At 38.3% G+C, this 11899-nt stretch overlaps 1 protein-coding gene across 4 annotated transcripts in view; it reads right to left on the bottom strand.

Annotated features, from left to right (window-relative positions):
• Positions 1 to 306: 306 nt before the first annotated feature.
• The window catches only part of TMEM117 (transmembrane protein 117), a 240055-nt gene continuing 228462 nt past the window's right edge, over positions 307 to 11899 (bottom strand). For all 4 annotated transcript variants that reach the window (XM_068933809.1, XM_068933817.1, XM_068933813.1 and 1 more), the window contains 2 exons: positions 11654 to 11783; positions 307 to 2145 (listed from right to left, as the gene is read on the bottom strand). In XM_068933809.1, coding sequence (XP_068789910.1) covers positions 1505 to 2145; positions 11654 to 11783 — 771 coding nt within the window. In that variant the 3' untranslated portion in view covers positions 307 to 1504. The remainder of the gene's footprint in view (positions 2146 to 11653; positions 11784 to 11899) is intronic.

The following is an 11899-nucleotide window of genomic DNA, read 5'->3' as shown; positions in this document are numbered from 1 at the left end:
TGGGTAAAGTGCTAAAAAAATCCCCAAACTAACAGGATATATTCCTGCCTCATAATAAACAATTGCCGAATTATGTTTATTAAAATTGGCTCCCAAGTGACGGTTAATAAATGCATAGTCCTCTTACGCATACTAAATTCAGCATTCTGAAAACTTAAAAGCTGGTAGATCAAAACAACTGAGATAAAAAAGTCACAGACAAAATACAGCAATACCAGCAAATGACAGGGAAATAATTCAGACTTAAAAATGACTTATTATTTAGTAACTTGCAACAACAATTTATAGAACTAAGTTAGAGGCAAATCAGAGTCTGTAACGTTTTAATATGCAGTTTCTTTACTGTATATAGTTTGATCATACAGCAGAGGAATTTATGTTCCACTGTCCCCTTCAAAGAAGCAGAAAAAAAACCTTGCACCACATTCTTGTTTCCAGGTTACACTCATTCATGGTTAATGGGTGAAGGGGAAAAGAAAGGATACGATACAATTCATTACTAATCCGCTTTAATGAAAACCCCCGCACATTTCTTCAGTCTTTGCAGAAATTAGACTGTCCACCCGTGTGGTGAGTTTCACACTGCGACGGATTCCCAGACCATATCTATACTTCACTGCACAGATACTGGATTTAACAGGCTCTGTGTCTATTATTGTAATCACTCCAATGGCCCTTTGATGTTGCATAGGTTTGGTGTGATGATGGAAAAAGTTGCTTCAGCTATGTATTTTCACCTCTGTTTCTAAAAGGTGAAGGGCAGAATTTTTAATCAAGGAGCAGTTTATCTTTAATTACGAAAAATATAATTAGGCATTATCACCTAATTGCAATTACTGATGGAGAAAGTCATATTTTCATAAGTAGTGACCCATGCTGTATTATCACTCTACTGTTTACCACATAGTGCATCTGTATTTGTGTTTGGCAGCTAGCCAGCAAAAATTAAAAGGTAATCAACATGCTTCTCTGCAGTCCGGTCATCAAAGTCACTGACTCAATAGATGAGTAAACAACAAAGTCAAGTCGTGATGTCCTAACAGAAACCCTTCTTTAGGAATAACTGTATTTATCTCCTCTGCTAAGACGTTAAATGACACTTGAAATAACCATGTACAAAAACTCCGCAAAATAGGTTAGAAGAACTGTGCTATACATCTGGTGTTCAGTTAAAAAACAGTTTAATGTCTCAAGGCACCACCATGGTAGAATTTTATACCTGCAAGTAATCATCTAATACACTACTGTACAGTTAAGGTAACGTATTAATAAGTAGCTTGTGCAATTTTGGGAAGCAATCTATAAAGGAATGTTAGATATACAGTAGGCACATGTACTATAATACAAATAGAAAACAAAATCCCTAGAAAAAGCATGCTGAGCACCTTTGTGGTATAGGTTGAGTTTCTTATTCTAACCACTACGTAAATCTTAACTTACAAAAGGTAAAACTGAACTCTTATAATAACTGCTTATTTAAATTGACTTTCCTGGGTATTAGGCTCTAGGTCACAGGATTACTCTTAGGGACAGAGGACTCTGGTACTGGCTGTAAAGGGCTATCTTGCTCATTCAGTTGTGCGTTCAAGTTTTCAGAAGTTAGAAGAGAAGAATTAAAAACAATTTCACTCAAGTCTGATTTTATGGATACTAGATGTGGTTCTTGAAAACTTAATGGTTCTTCTACTAACACCTGTGTATTTTCTCGTGTCATTCCCATATCTGATGGTGACTTTCTTTTCATTCTTGTGTATGATTTGTCTAAATTCTCCATGCCTTGGTCGGTTTTCTGAAATCGCCCAAAGAACCAGATGAAGAAACCAAACAATGCAAAAGCCAGCAAACTTGGAATAAAAGCCAGGCATTTGACATCAAGGCTGGAGCCTGTGTATCTGCTGTGCAAGAACATGTCTCCTTCGGCATAGGTCCTGTTGGTCAATGGGTTAGTGTTATTGGATCTCCATTCCCAAGATAACTTAGTTCTGTTAAGATCTTTCAAGCTTTCTGAGTCCTTCACTGTGTAGATCTTCTGTCCAGGACCGATATATTGACCATATTCATGAGGCTTGTAAAAGATCTGGTTCTTCCACATATTGAGATCCAAGATTAAAACCAGAAAGATAATTCCATAGTTAAACCATTTGCCTGTTTTGGAAAAAGAAGGTTCTGTCAGCTGACATATCCATTTTCGAAGCATGACAGATGTAGTAATATGTAAATGCTATTCAGAGAAAAAAAAATCATTTTTTCATTAATCATTGAAAGAGGTATTAATTTACAATAAAATTTTCATCATAGTCAGATTTATGCTGACTCTCCCTCCGTATTTCACAATTATATCTGAGCACATAATAAAATAATTTTGTAATGCAAAATACCTCTGTAACACACAGCAGTATATCAACTGAATTTACGCTGCAGTATGTAAGTGACCTGTTGGTTAAACCACTAGGTGATGTGATCAATAAACTTAAAGGGCATTAATTTCAAGGCTTGAACAATATTCAGGTGGAAATTCTTCAAAAGGTCATGTCTGATAGAACTGTTCACATGCCAGGAATGGCTGAGGTGAGACTTTTTTGAGGGTCGGTAATTATGTAAATTTTAAGAGTAGATACTTAAATTGTTTAATATACCACTCAGGGTGCCTACACATAGGCAGGTGGACACAACTGGATAAACTGTGATTTAGAGCTATTACTCCCTCAGAGCAAAAAGATCAGCAAGGGCTGATTTTAGTCTTGAGAGGCTAGTCAGCTTAGCTTTTCCTGCAGTCAGTGTAGTAAGAAACTTCTCCCGAGAGTGACTCAGGCTATAATATTAGGTTCCTGCAATACTGGAGGAGGAAACCTTTCTCTTTTGATTATTGAAGAGGTATAAATTTACTCTTTTACATGCCTCCTCCAGGCATGCAAAACTCAGTGTAATTGCAAAGTTGGCCCTGCTTTGAGCAGGGTGTTGGAACAGATGACCTTCACCTGTCCTTTCTAATCTAAATTACGCTATGATTCCACAAAACAAATTATATAAAAACAAAACAAAATAAATTCCATAGTTTAAGCATTTCTCACATACTAGCCGAACATGTTAAGATCTCATGTGTGCAGGGATGACAGACATCACCCAAAATGCACCAAATCTACATGTCATCAAAGATGTGTTAGAATTGAGAAGTTGTGTCTGCAACTTATCACAGCATTGTACGAGAGGACATTCAAGGAGGAAAGTCTCCGCTGATGATGAATGACATTAGTCTATGTTTTACTCATATTTAATTGTGTTTCAAGTGAAAAATCAAATAGTCATATCAGAGCATCTATAGAATGATTTATGTCACAAGTTTGGTAAAGAATAAATGGATTCCAGTTCCTGAAAGCCTGTGTGTTGAAGTTGTACCATGGACCAGAACGCTCTAGTACGGTAACTCCTTGTATTTCAGAAATTGTTCTTTAATGGTCCTCTTCAATCTAGGTTACACTTAGACTGAAAATGAGTAAGAATGTTAATTCCACTGTGTTATTACCACTACTCAGAAATCAAACTGCACTGAAAAGACCTTGCAAGGAATTCTGTTCACATAATTCCTGAATAACTCTTCTAGCTTTATTTTGTGTTTTTATCAATATTATAATTGATTAGGTGAAGAAGTGGGTTTAGGAAGGTATGGTTTTAGATGATTATCTTCCTGTTTTATAGTATTTAACTTCCTTAAATTAGCACCAAGACACTGGAAATTATAATAAAATATGAAATGTAATAAAAATAATAATATCTAGTTTAATGTTATTTCCTATGGATTTCTGCCACATATTTTCTATGTTTCTCTCCATCACAATAATCCTAGCTTCCACATCAAGCATGGCCATTCAACAAACACAGATAGGAAATATGTTGCATTGTGTGTGTTGATGGCCTGGCTGGGACATACACACATTCACTGATCAATTGGCTACTGTCCAACAGGATACATAATGGCTGGATTCTACCTGCTTTTTCCTCAGCTGGGCACTAGCTTAGATTATTCTCCTCTACCTGACCACCACGTCTCAGCAAACTATGGGAATGTAGTTATCCTTCAGATTTCTACCCACTGAGAAACGGTTTTGAAATTGGCAGTCGGTTCAAAAGTTAGTTGAGGCTGATAAACTGAGAGATGGATAAAGAGTGAGACTAACCCATAAAGAGAATAAAATTATATAGTCCTCGTTTCCTTAGGAAATCAAGCTAAAAACAAATGACAAAGAAATACAAGTATTAGAACTATCACCTATCTACAAGCAGTTTGAAAGAAAATATGATTTACTGCATTCAAAACCTCCTTCCTGCTTTATGTTTGCACAGGCAGTGCGCTTGGGCATTTTGTGGAACAATAATTTGTCATCAAATATTCTTCCGTGTTTCAATGAGAACATAACACCCCTTGCGGCACTACTCCAAAGTTAATTCCTTAAGTCATATTCTTTTTCCAGGAAAACACATTGTCAGCCTCTCTGAAGAAACTTCCTTCCACTTCTTCTGTTATTGGCTCCATCAAAAATGTATTTGTGGGACTTTGTGTTTCTGCAGAGCCAAGACAGGTGACTCTCCAGAGAGATCTGCTAGGTACTGAGATAGTAGGAAGTTGGAAAATTCATGCAGAACCAATACTGTTGCTTCCATTCAGATTGATAGGGCAAGAGTAAAGATGTGCAGGGAGAAGACAGGCAATTGAAAAGGGCAAACAATAAGCATAATACAATGGGGACATTATTGAGATGGCCTTTATAAAGGCCAAAAGGGACTATTATGGTTATCTTGATTGCAGGCTTCAGGTATGATTGACAAAGATCACTTAGATTCAGTACTGAGCTATGCAGCACCTCATCTTTATGCATGATGGCCTTTAGTGGATTTCACAGCAATCAGCTGGGTGACCAGGTTGTCCTAAGTACTACATATGCAGAGCAAGCCACCAAAGGAGACTTCACCATGGCAGCCTGCTGCTGGTCAAGGAGTTGACTAAGAAGCTAGAAAAAAACGCTAAAAATGTTGAATAGAGGTAGCTAGGTGTGTGATGGTAGGCTTCATGTTGTATCTGTCCTACTTAGTGGTTTCGTAATTGTGAATCTATTCTCAGACAGATTCTAAGAAGGCCCTACCCCTCTTACATCAAGAATTAGAGTACTTGACTGATACAAAAGAGATATTTTGCCTGTTTTACTCAAAGCATGAACTTGAAACTCCCTCACTCAGCTCCTAGATGAGGGTTAGGCAGGCAGGAGCACAGCCTTAAGCTCCACTGATTTTATCAGTTAGCTCAGTGGGATTATAAAGGCAGCCTAAATAGATAAACAGTTTAGATGAAGACACCCAGGTTAATTAAGGTGAATCTTACCCTGTATGTCTAAGTGGCATCTAGCTGTCTGAGACCTGACTAAGTTCAGTGGTGGACCTACTCCAAAATCCTTAAGTTTCTCATTTCTAGACAATTTTTACACACTCTGCATCACTGACATACTCTTCTCCGAGCTCTAATTTTTCCTTTTCTTTTGAACCATATATGATCACAATGACATCTTTCTACTCCTACTCAGCATTCCCTGTAGCCAAAGCTATGTTAAAATCCTTAGGCACAAAACTACTTACTGGGAGCTTGTGCTGTCTTGGTTACTTACAGAAAGTATTTGTGTCCTTCTAGAATGCAGTGACTGCTGCTGTCTATCCCTGTTCCAAGACTTTGTGCAGCTGTACTAGAATGCATGACAGCCGAGTAAGACCAGTCTATCAAGCAACCCAAATAGCTGTGTAGAAATGACACACCCTCATCACTTTTTACTACTCTGACAACGTGTATGCTTCTGGAAACATTACTGAACCAAAAGGCCTGGAAGTCTCCACCGACAAACTTATATTGGATGATAATTCTCCAGTATAATTAATTTTTGAGCCTTATTATATTGACCTGTCTTTAACATTATACACACGTATAACTTCTCTATGTATATAAAATAATTTTCTAAAACAACTTAAATTTAACAAAATGTTATTTTGTTTTACAGCAAACTTTAAGTCTTTTCACGGCAGTAAATCATAGCTAAAGAAATACAGGTTGATCAGCATATGAAATGGATTTGGTTTATCAGAAATCTTAAATTTTGGAAGGCTACTGCCACTCCTGACTTCTCATCTTGCACATATCCCAGCTCAAGTCTATAGTTCTGCAAAGAGTCAGTATATATATATATATAAAATATATATAATATATAGCTATAGATACTCATTTCCTAAAAATAAAATAAGTTGCTTTACAGTACTTCAAATTCCATTACTGAAGAAAAGTGGAAAGGGAAAAGTGAGCCCCATACTATGAAGTCTTCATTTCATTTGTTTCCTAACCAATACTTTTCTGTCGGATCAGTACCACTATTGATCTAGGGTTGGTCTGGGAGGTCTGCATGGCCAAGAACATTGTCATACACCTAGCACTATTTAGCCCTTCTCGAAGCAGGTGGCTTTTTCACAAACACAGCTTGAGAAGAAGATTGTAGCAGTAAGATCTGCTCTCAAGACTGGAAGGCCAGTCAAATATGGTTAATATACATTTCAGGAAACAGTAACAAAACATACCCAGGCTCCTCAATGGAAGTTATATGCTGAACATCAGGTGCTAACACAGGCTGTTTAGCCTCAGCCCTAGGCACCTCTTCCTAGGTTTTGTAGCCTGTCCCCACTACTTGAGCATGAAAACTACATCCTTGGTTTCTGAGAAAACATAGCTGTTGGGGAGCATTGTATCCCAATGGCTAGGGCACTCACAGGATGGGAAACCTTGGCATTAGGACTATCTTCGCCTATGTCAGTTTGGGGACACGTTATAGGAATGGGCTCTGAACATTAGACTGTCGGGGACTGTCGCTTAGAAAGGCAAGAAAGTCCCCCTCCCTACCTTGGTTGGCTCATTGAAGCTGAGCAATTGTGCACTGTATGTGAATGCCAGGGGCTTTCTCACAGTCAAAGAGGTATGGATTTTTCCTTTCCTTTTTCCAGAAAGGCATCTATACCTACTAGAACTGAACAAGATGTTTAGACAGCACTCATTTTTAAAGAGGCCGACAAGGTCTACAAGGGGTTAAACAACCAGTCAGAAATGCAACTGATTTGCTGGGCAATTGAGGCAAATCCCACAGGTCCAAATATTTTGAAATAGCTTCTGATTCTAGAGCATGTTTATTTTTGTATGTCCACTCAGTAACAGAGCAGTCACACCCTCAAAACACAGGTCTTGTGTAGAAGCCAGTCCTCAGCATCCCTCCTGAGGTCAAGAGGAAATGTGAATATCCCATTTATTACGGTCAGACTCAAGTGGCCTCATAACGTGCAACCACATCCAGAGGGGTAGCATAGAAAATGCTGACTTTCAACTCTTATCTCAATTGCAATTTGTATATAAAAACATTCAGACACTTCTGTTCATTCAGACACGTTCAGGAATCTTTGAAACATTCCTCATTTCTTCTGTCATGTTAGTGTTATTAGCTAGATACATGCATACAGACCACTCAGCTGAAATAAGCAGCAAATCCTTTAAACTAAGCAGCAAACCCTCTGAGATTTTGCCAAGTGTGTGTGCAGAGACAGCTTTGTCTTTACCTCTAACCTTTCTATTTTTGCCCACAGGCTCCTTCAGCCATCTCTGTGTACGCAGTGCTTGTCCTGGATCTAGACACACTTTTGCCTCAACTCCACAAGCCAGCCTTGCTAGGTGCTTGATAGCCACGAAGGGAACAATTTCTCTTTCAGGTGGAAGGGCACTCTGGCTAAATCAGCACTCAGAAACACGTGTATAAAGGGCCAAAAAAATCTCCCATCTGTTTTGATTTCTAAACCTTAACATTTCCTATCTGAAACTTATCCACATACTTGATAGCAGATGCTCTTGGATCTACCAGGGCTGCTGTTAAAGGGTACCAGCCAGGCCTTTGAGTGCCTTTCAACAATGAAAGAATCTGAAGTAACAAAATTTACTTTTAAGTATTACAAATTTCCCTGGGTATTACAGAAAGTAGGCTAGACTGTGTATTTTCATAAACAGCAGCCCAAGAAAGAAAACACACATGCTGCAGTGAACCATCTGTCAAGGGAAATCCAGATGAGTTAAGCAGATGCAGGAATTCAAGTCATTTTTGATGTTCATAGATAAAAGCAGCCATGAAAACAGGATAAAAATATTTAATACTGACTAGATGCTTGCTAGAAGTTCCTAGATGCAAAGAAATTTGAGCATGAGGCACTCAGTTTCCAGTAAAAAGATAGTCTTTTGATAGTAAATTTAAAATTGCACTGAAGCATATCAGTTACAGGCTGAGGATGTTATTTCAACATTACTGCCTATTTGCAACATTCAGAAATCAACAAGTCAACCCTAAGAAAGTACGTTATTAGTTTAAAGTAGTGAGATGGTCTAAAAATAACATATTTAGCATTGCTTTATTTATCTACTTTTTTAGACAATTATGCAGAACATTTAATTTTTCTTCTGCAATCATGAGGTATATTTAAAAAAATATGAAAGCTGAAATTTCCACACTGTCACTGAATCCAGGAGCTGGGACTTGAAGAAAAAAAGCAAGAAAAGTAACTGTCTTTAGACTTGTGATAAAATCATGCGAGCTGGCAACACAGATCATGTAACTGTGAAGTCCTTCATCTGTTTTGAACTTACACACAGCACACACCAACGGAAAGGTTGTTTAAAGTACTGTACTCCTCTGAACGCCCCTCTGCTTAGAGCTAATTTGCTGGGCAGTTGAGGCAGATCCCACAAGTCCAAATATTTCAAAACAGCTTCTGATTCTAGAGCATTGTGGTACCATTGCTTGTTAGAGCAACCCAGCACTGAACAGGACTGCTCAGGGCTGCTCTTATTTGTATCAAAGAGGGACCAAAACAGACTGAAAAAGAACAAAGCTTATAAAGAATACAATTTGCCAGGAAAAAGATGTTACGTGGGTGTTTCAGCCATGCTTTCTTTGTCCTTGCTATTTGGGAGAAAAGGGTGTTCAGTTTTGGAAATCAGGCATGGGTCATATTTCTGCAGCTTGATTTCATCCCTATAGCAAGCACCAACACAAATGATATTCAGGCTTTAGTCTTTGCTTCCTCTCTCTTATTAATAAGAAGGAATACGCTTAAATTTAACATTCTTGATCCCATCTATTACACAAGTCTTAAATAAAGCAAGGGGCTTTACCTTCCTCATATTATCAACGTCTTGTCCTCCTGTCATCTGGTGCAGTTGCATTCACGTGCACCACCCTCTGCCCTCATAGATTAGACTACATTCACCTTGTTACATATATTGAACCGGTTCTTTCTTTTATAAGCTTCTTGATTTGAATAGAAAATTACAAGTATCTACAGATCCACACAATAACTAGAGCTTGAAAATGATCCAAGATGATACCCTAACCTAAGACAAGAACCAATGGCAGGAACAGATGGTTCAAGCAAAACTTACCCAAAGGGAGGTTCTTGTGCCATGTGTTATGGCTGTTTATTAGATCTTCTAAAGAGTGGTGAAGCACTGAGATAAAACAGGTTCTCAGTAGACAGAGTACGTGACATGCACTCAAATGGATTGATTTGTCTAGTGAATCTAATAAATGGATCTTGTTAATGCTGAGCAGGGAAAAATATTCCTAGGCCTCTATTCATTAGCTCATCCTCATTAAAGAATGCCTTCTTGCCAAAAAATCAGAGAGGCCTCCCGTTCTCTCTGCAGAGGATTCTACAATGCGTAAATATTGTTTTTTCTTAGTTGGTCTGTTTTCAAACAGCAGCACTGCTAGCAGTTGTATTTCCGATGGCTAATTTATGTTTTTTGCTGTTGCTTATTCTTTGCTCTTCTCTGATCATCATCAATATCCCCAGCTCTTCTACAGCGTAAAACTGTTCTTCTTTGTCCTTCAGTTCATCTTATACTAGCCACTGTTTTTCATCTACTTTAACTCTATCCTAACTTCCTATATTTGACGGCACAGCCCTCAGTAGCATGCCTCGGCTGTTGTTCATGCTACTCTGTTCATCCATTCACTGCAGGGCATCTGGGACACTTGTGGGACTAAGCCCCTCCAAATTCATGCTTCAGTCTTGAAAAGCAGCAAAACAAATCTTTTTCCCTATCCCTGACTCTCGTGCCTACAGTTCAGGTCAAATATCTGAGGTTTATACTCTCTTTTTCTCTCCTTTCCCATTTTGCTCATGATTTTAACTTTCAGAGAGAAAAATCTGTATTCTTCCATCACCTGCACATCCTGTCTCTCACTTTACATTTTCCAGTCACTGTCCATGAGATCATTTACCTGTTTCACTTCATCCTGTTCCATAAACTGTCAGTTACTCAACCTATCTCACTCATATGTATCCCCAAGTCCTTTCTTATTGCTGGTTGTCTATTTTCTCTCAGTATTCCAATAGAGTTCCTACACGCAGCTTCAAAAAACTTTCAATCTTTCCAACTGTACTTGCCACTGGCCCATTTGCCCTCTCTCATCCAATAACCAGCAGATAACTTTTGCACCTGTTTGCTCCTCCGGTTTTCAGTGTGATCACACAGATTTCTATCTTCTCTGCTAAAAATGCCTTCTCTGAGGTTTCACTCTCAGCCTATCTTGACTGAGTCCTGCGTTCATCATTCTTTCCCTCTTGGCGCATTTTCCTCCCTTTGCTTTTGCAGCCTGGTGAGCTTGTGGCTCCCCTACTAGTTCCTGGCCTTATCTTTGTTATCTTCTTTGAATGCTCCTTTTGTCCTTGCTCTGCAGGAATTTCCTAGGGTGGTGTCTTTGGATGTCCTCATGCATCTTTTCCCTTTACAGTCTCATGTCCTATGGTTGTTTCTACTAGCAGTTAAAGATCACTGTCAATTCACACCTGCACTGTTTTTTTTGCTCTATCCATTATGATTATCTCTCTCTCTTACCAATATATCCTTCTGCACAGCTTGAACCTAAAACCAAAACATTTACCCCATTTAACCTTCTCTTTTTCATTCACCACTGTTACTAAAATAGTGTCTCACAGTATGTAAGGATAGGGCCCTTTGTATCTATATTTACCATCCATTTGAATAACTACAATCCTATTCTATGTGAGGTCATTTAACTGACTGCTTCTGGTTAGATGACTGATAGAAGTGTGGTTATGAGTGGCCTTTGCCAGATGAGAATGACTGAAGTTATGAAAAGATATTAGCTTAAATCATAGTAAAGGCATCTGAAAGCATAAGAGATTTGAAAATGAAATAAGCCGCTAATTCCCCTGGAGAGAAGTTTTAGATAAAAGATCCCTGAAGCTACAGTAGGTATTACTTAATGTCATAAAAATTTGCTGAAATCCATGAAGAACAGCAGGTCTCTTTGGTTCATACGATATAGATTCCTCATTTCTGCGATCTTTGTACACATACCTGTATGTGTATATGTATTTGCATTTGTATCTGTATATAGCTGGATAGACAGAGAGATGGCAAGTATGTGGGTGGGGACAAAAAGCACGTGGTAGATAGCAAGTATGTGGGTGGGGACAAAAAAGGATGTGGTTAAGAACATGTTAACATACATTTACTAAGCAGAAACAGTGAACTGTGTGACTGTATCACAACTGTAACATTACATACCAGTTATATGTATGTGATACTCTTCTTTGAAGATCTTTTGGAAGTAAGGTACTTTGAACTGCATATGTGCAGATGGCAAACCTGGGAGATTCACTTCAACATCACCCATAAAATGTGGAAACTCCCAGTCCTGTTAAAGAAAGAAATATAAGGGCTTAAATATAAGCTTTCACAATAGATTTTTGCCTTTGAAAATGATTTAACTTAATAAAAGAGAAAGGATACTGGCATGCTTGTCTTTTTAAG

Source organism: Struthio camelus, chromosome 1 (genome assembly GCF_040807025.1).
Source record: "Struthio camelus isolate bStrCam1 chromosome 1, bStrCam1.hap1, whole genome shotgun sequence".
Lineage (NCBI taxonomy): Eukaryota > Metazoa > Chordata > Aves > Struthioniformes > Struthionidae > Struthio > Struthio camelus.
The sequence above is the reverse complement of the archived record's forward strand: the minus strand, read 5'-3'. Positions and strand labels throughout refer to the sequence as shown.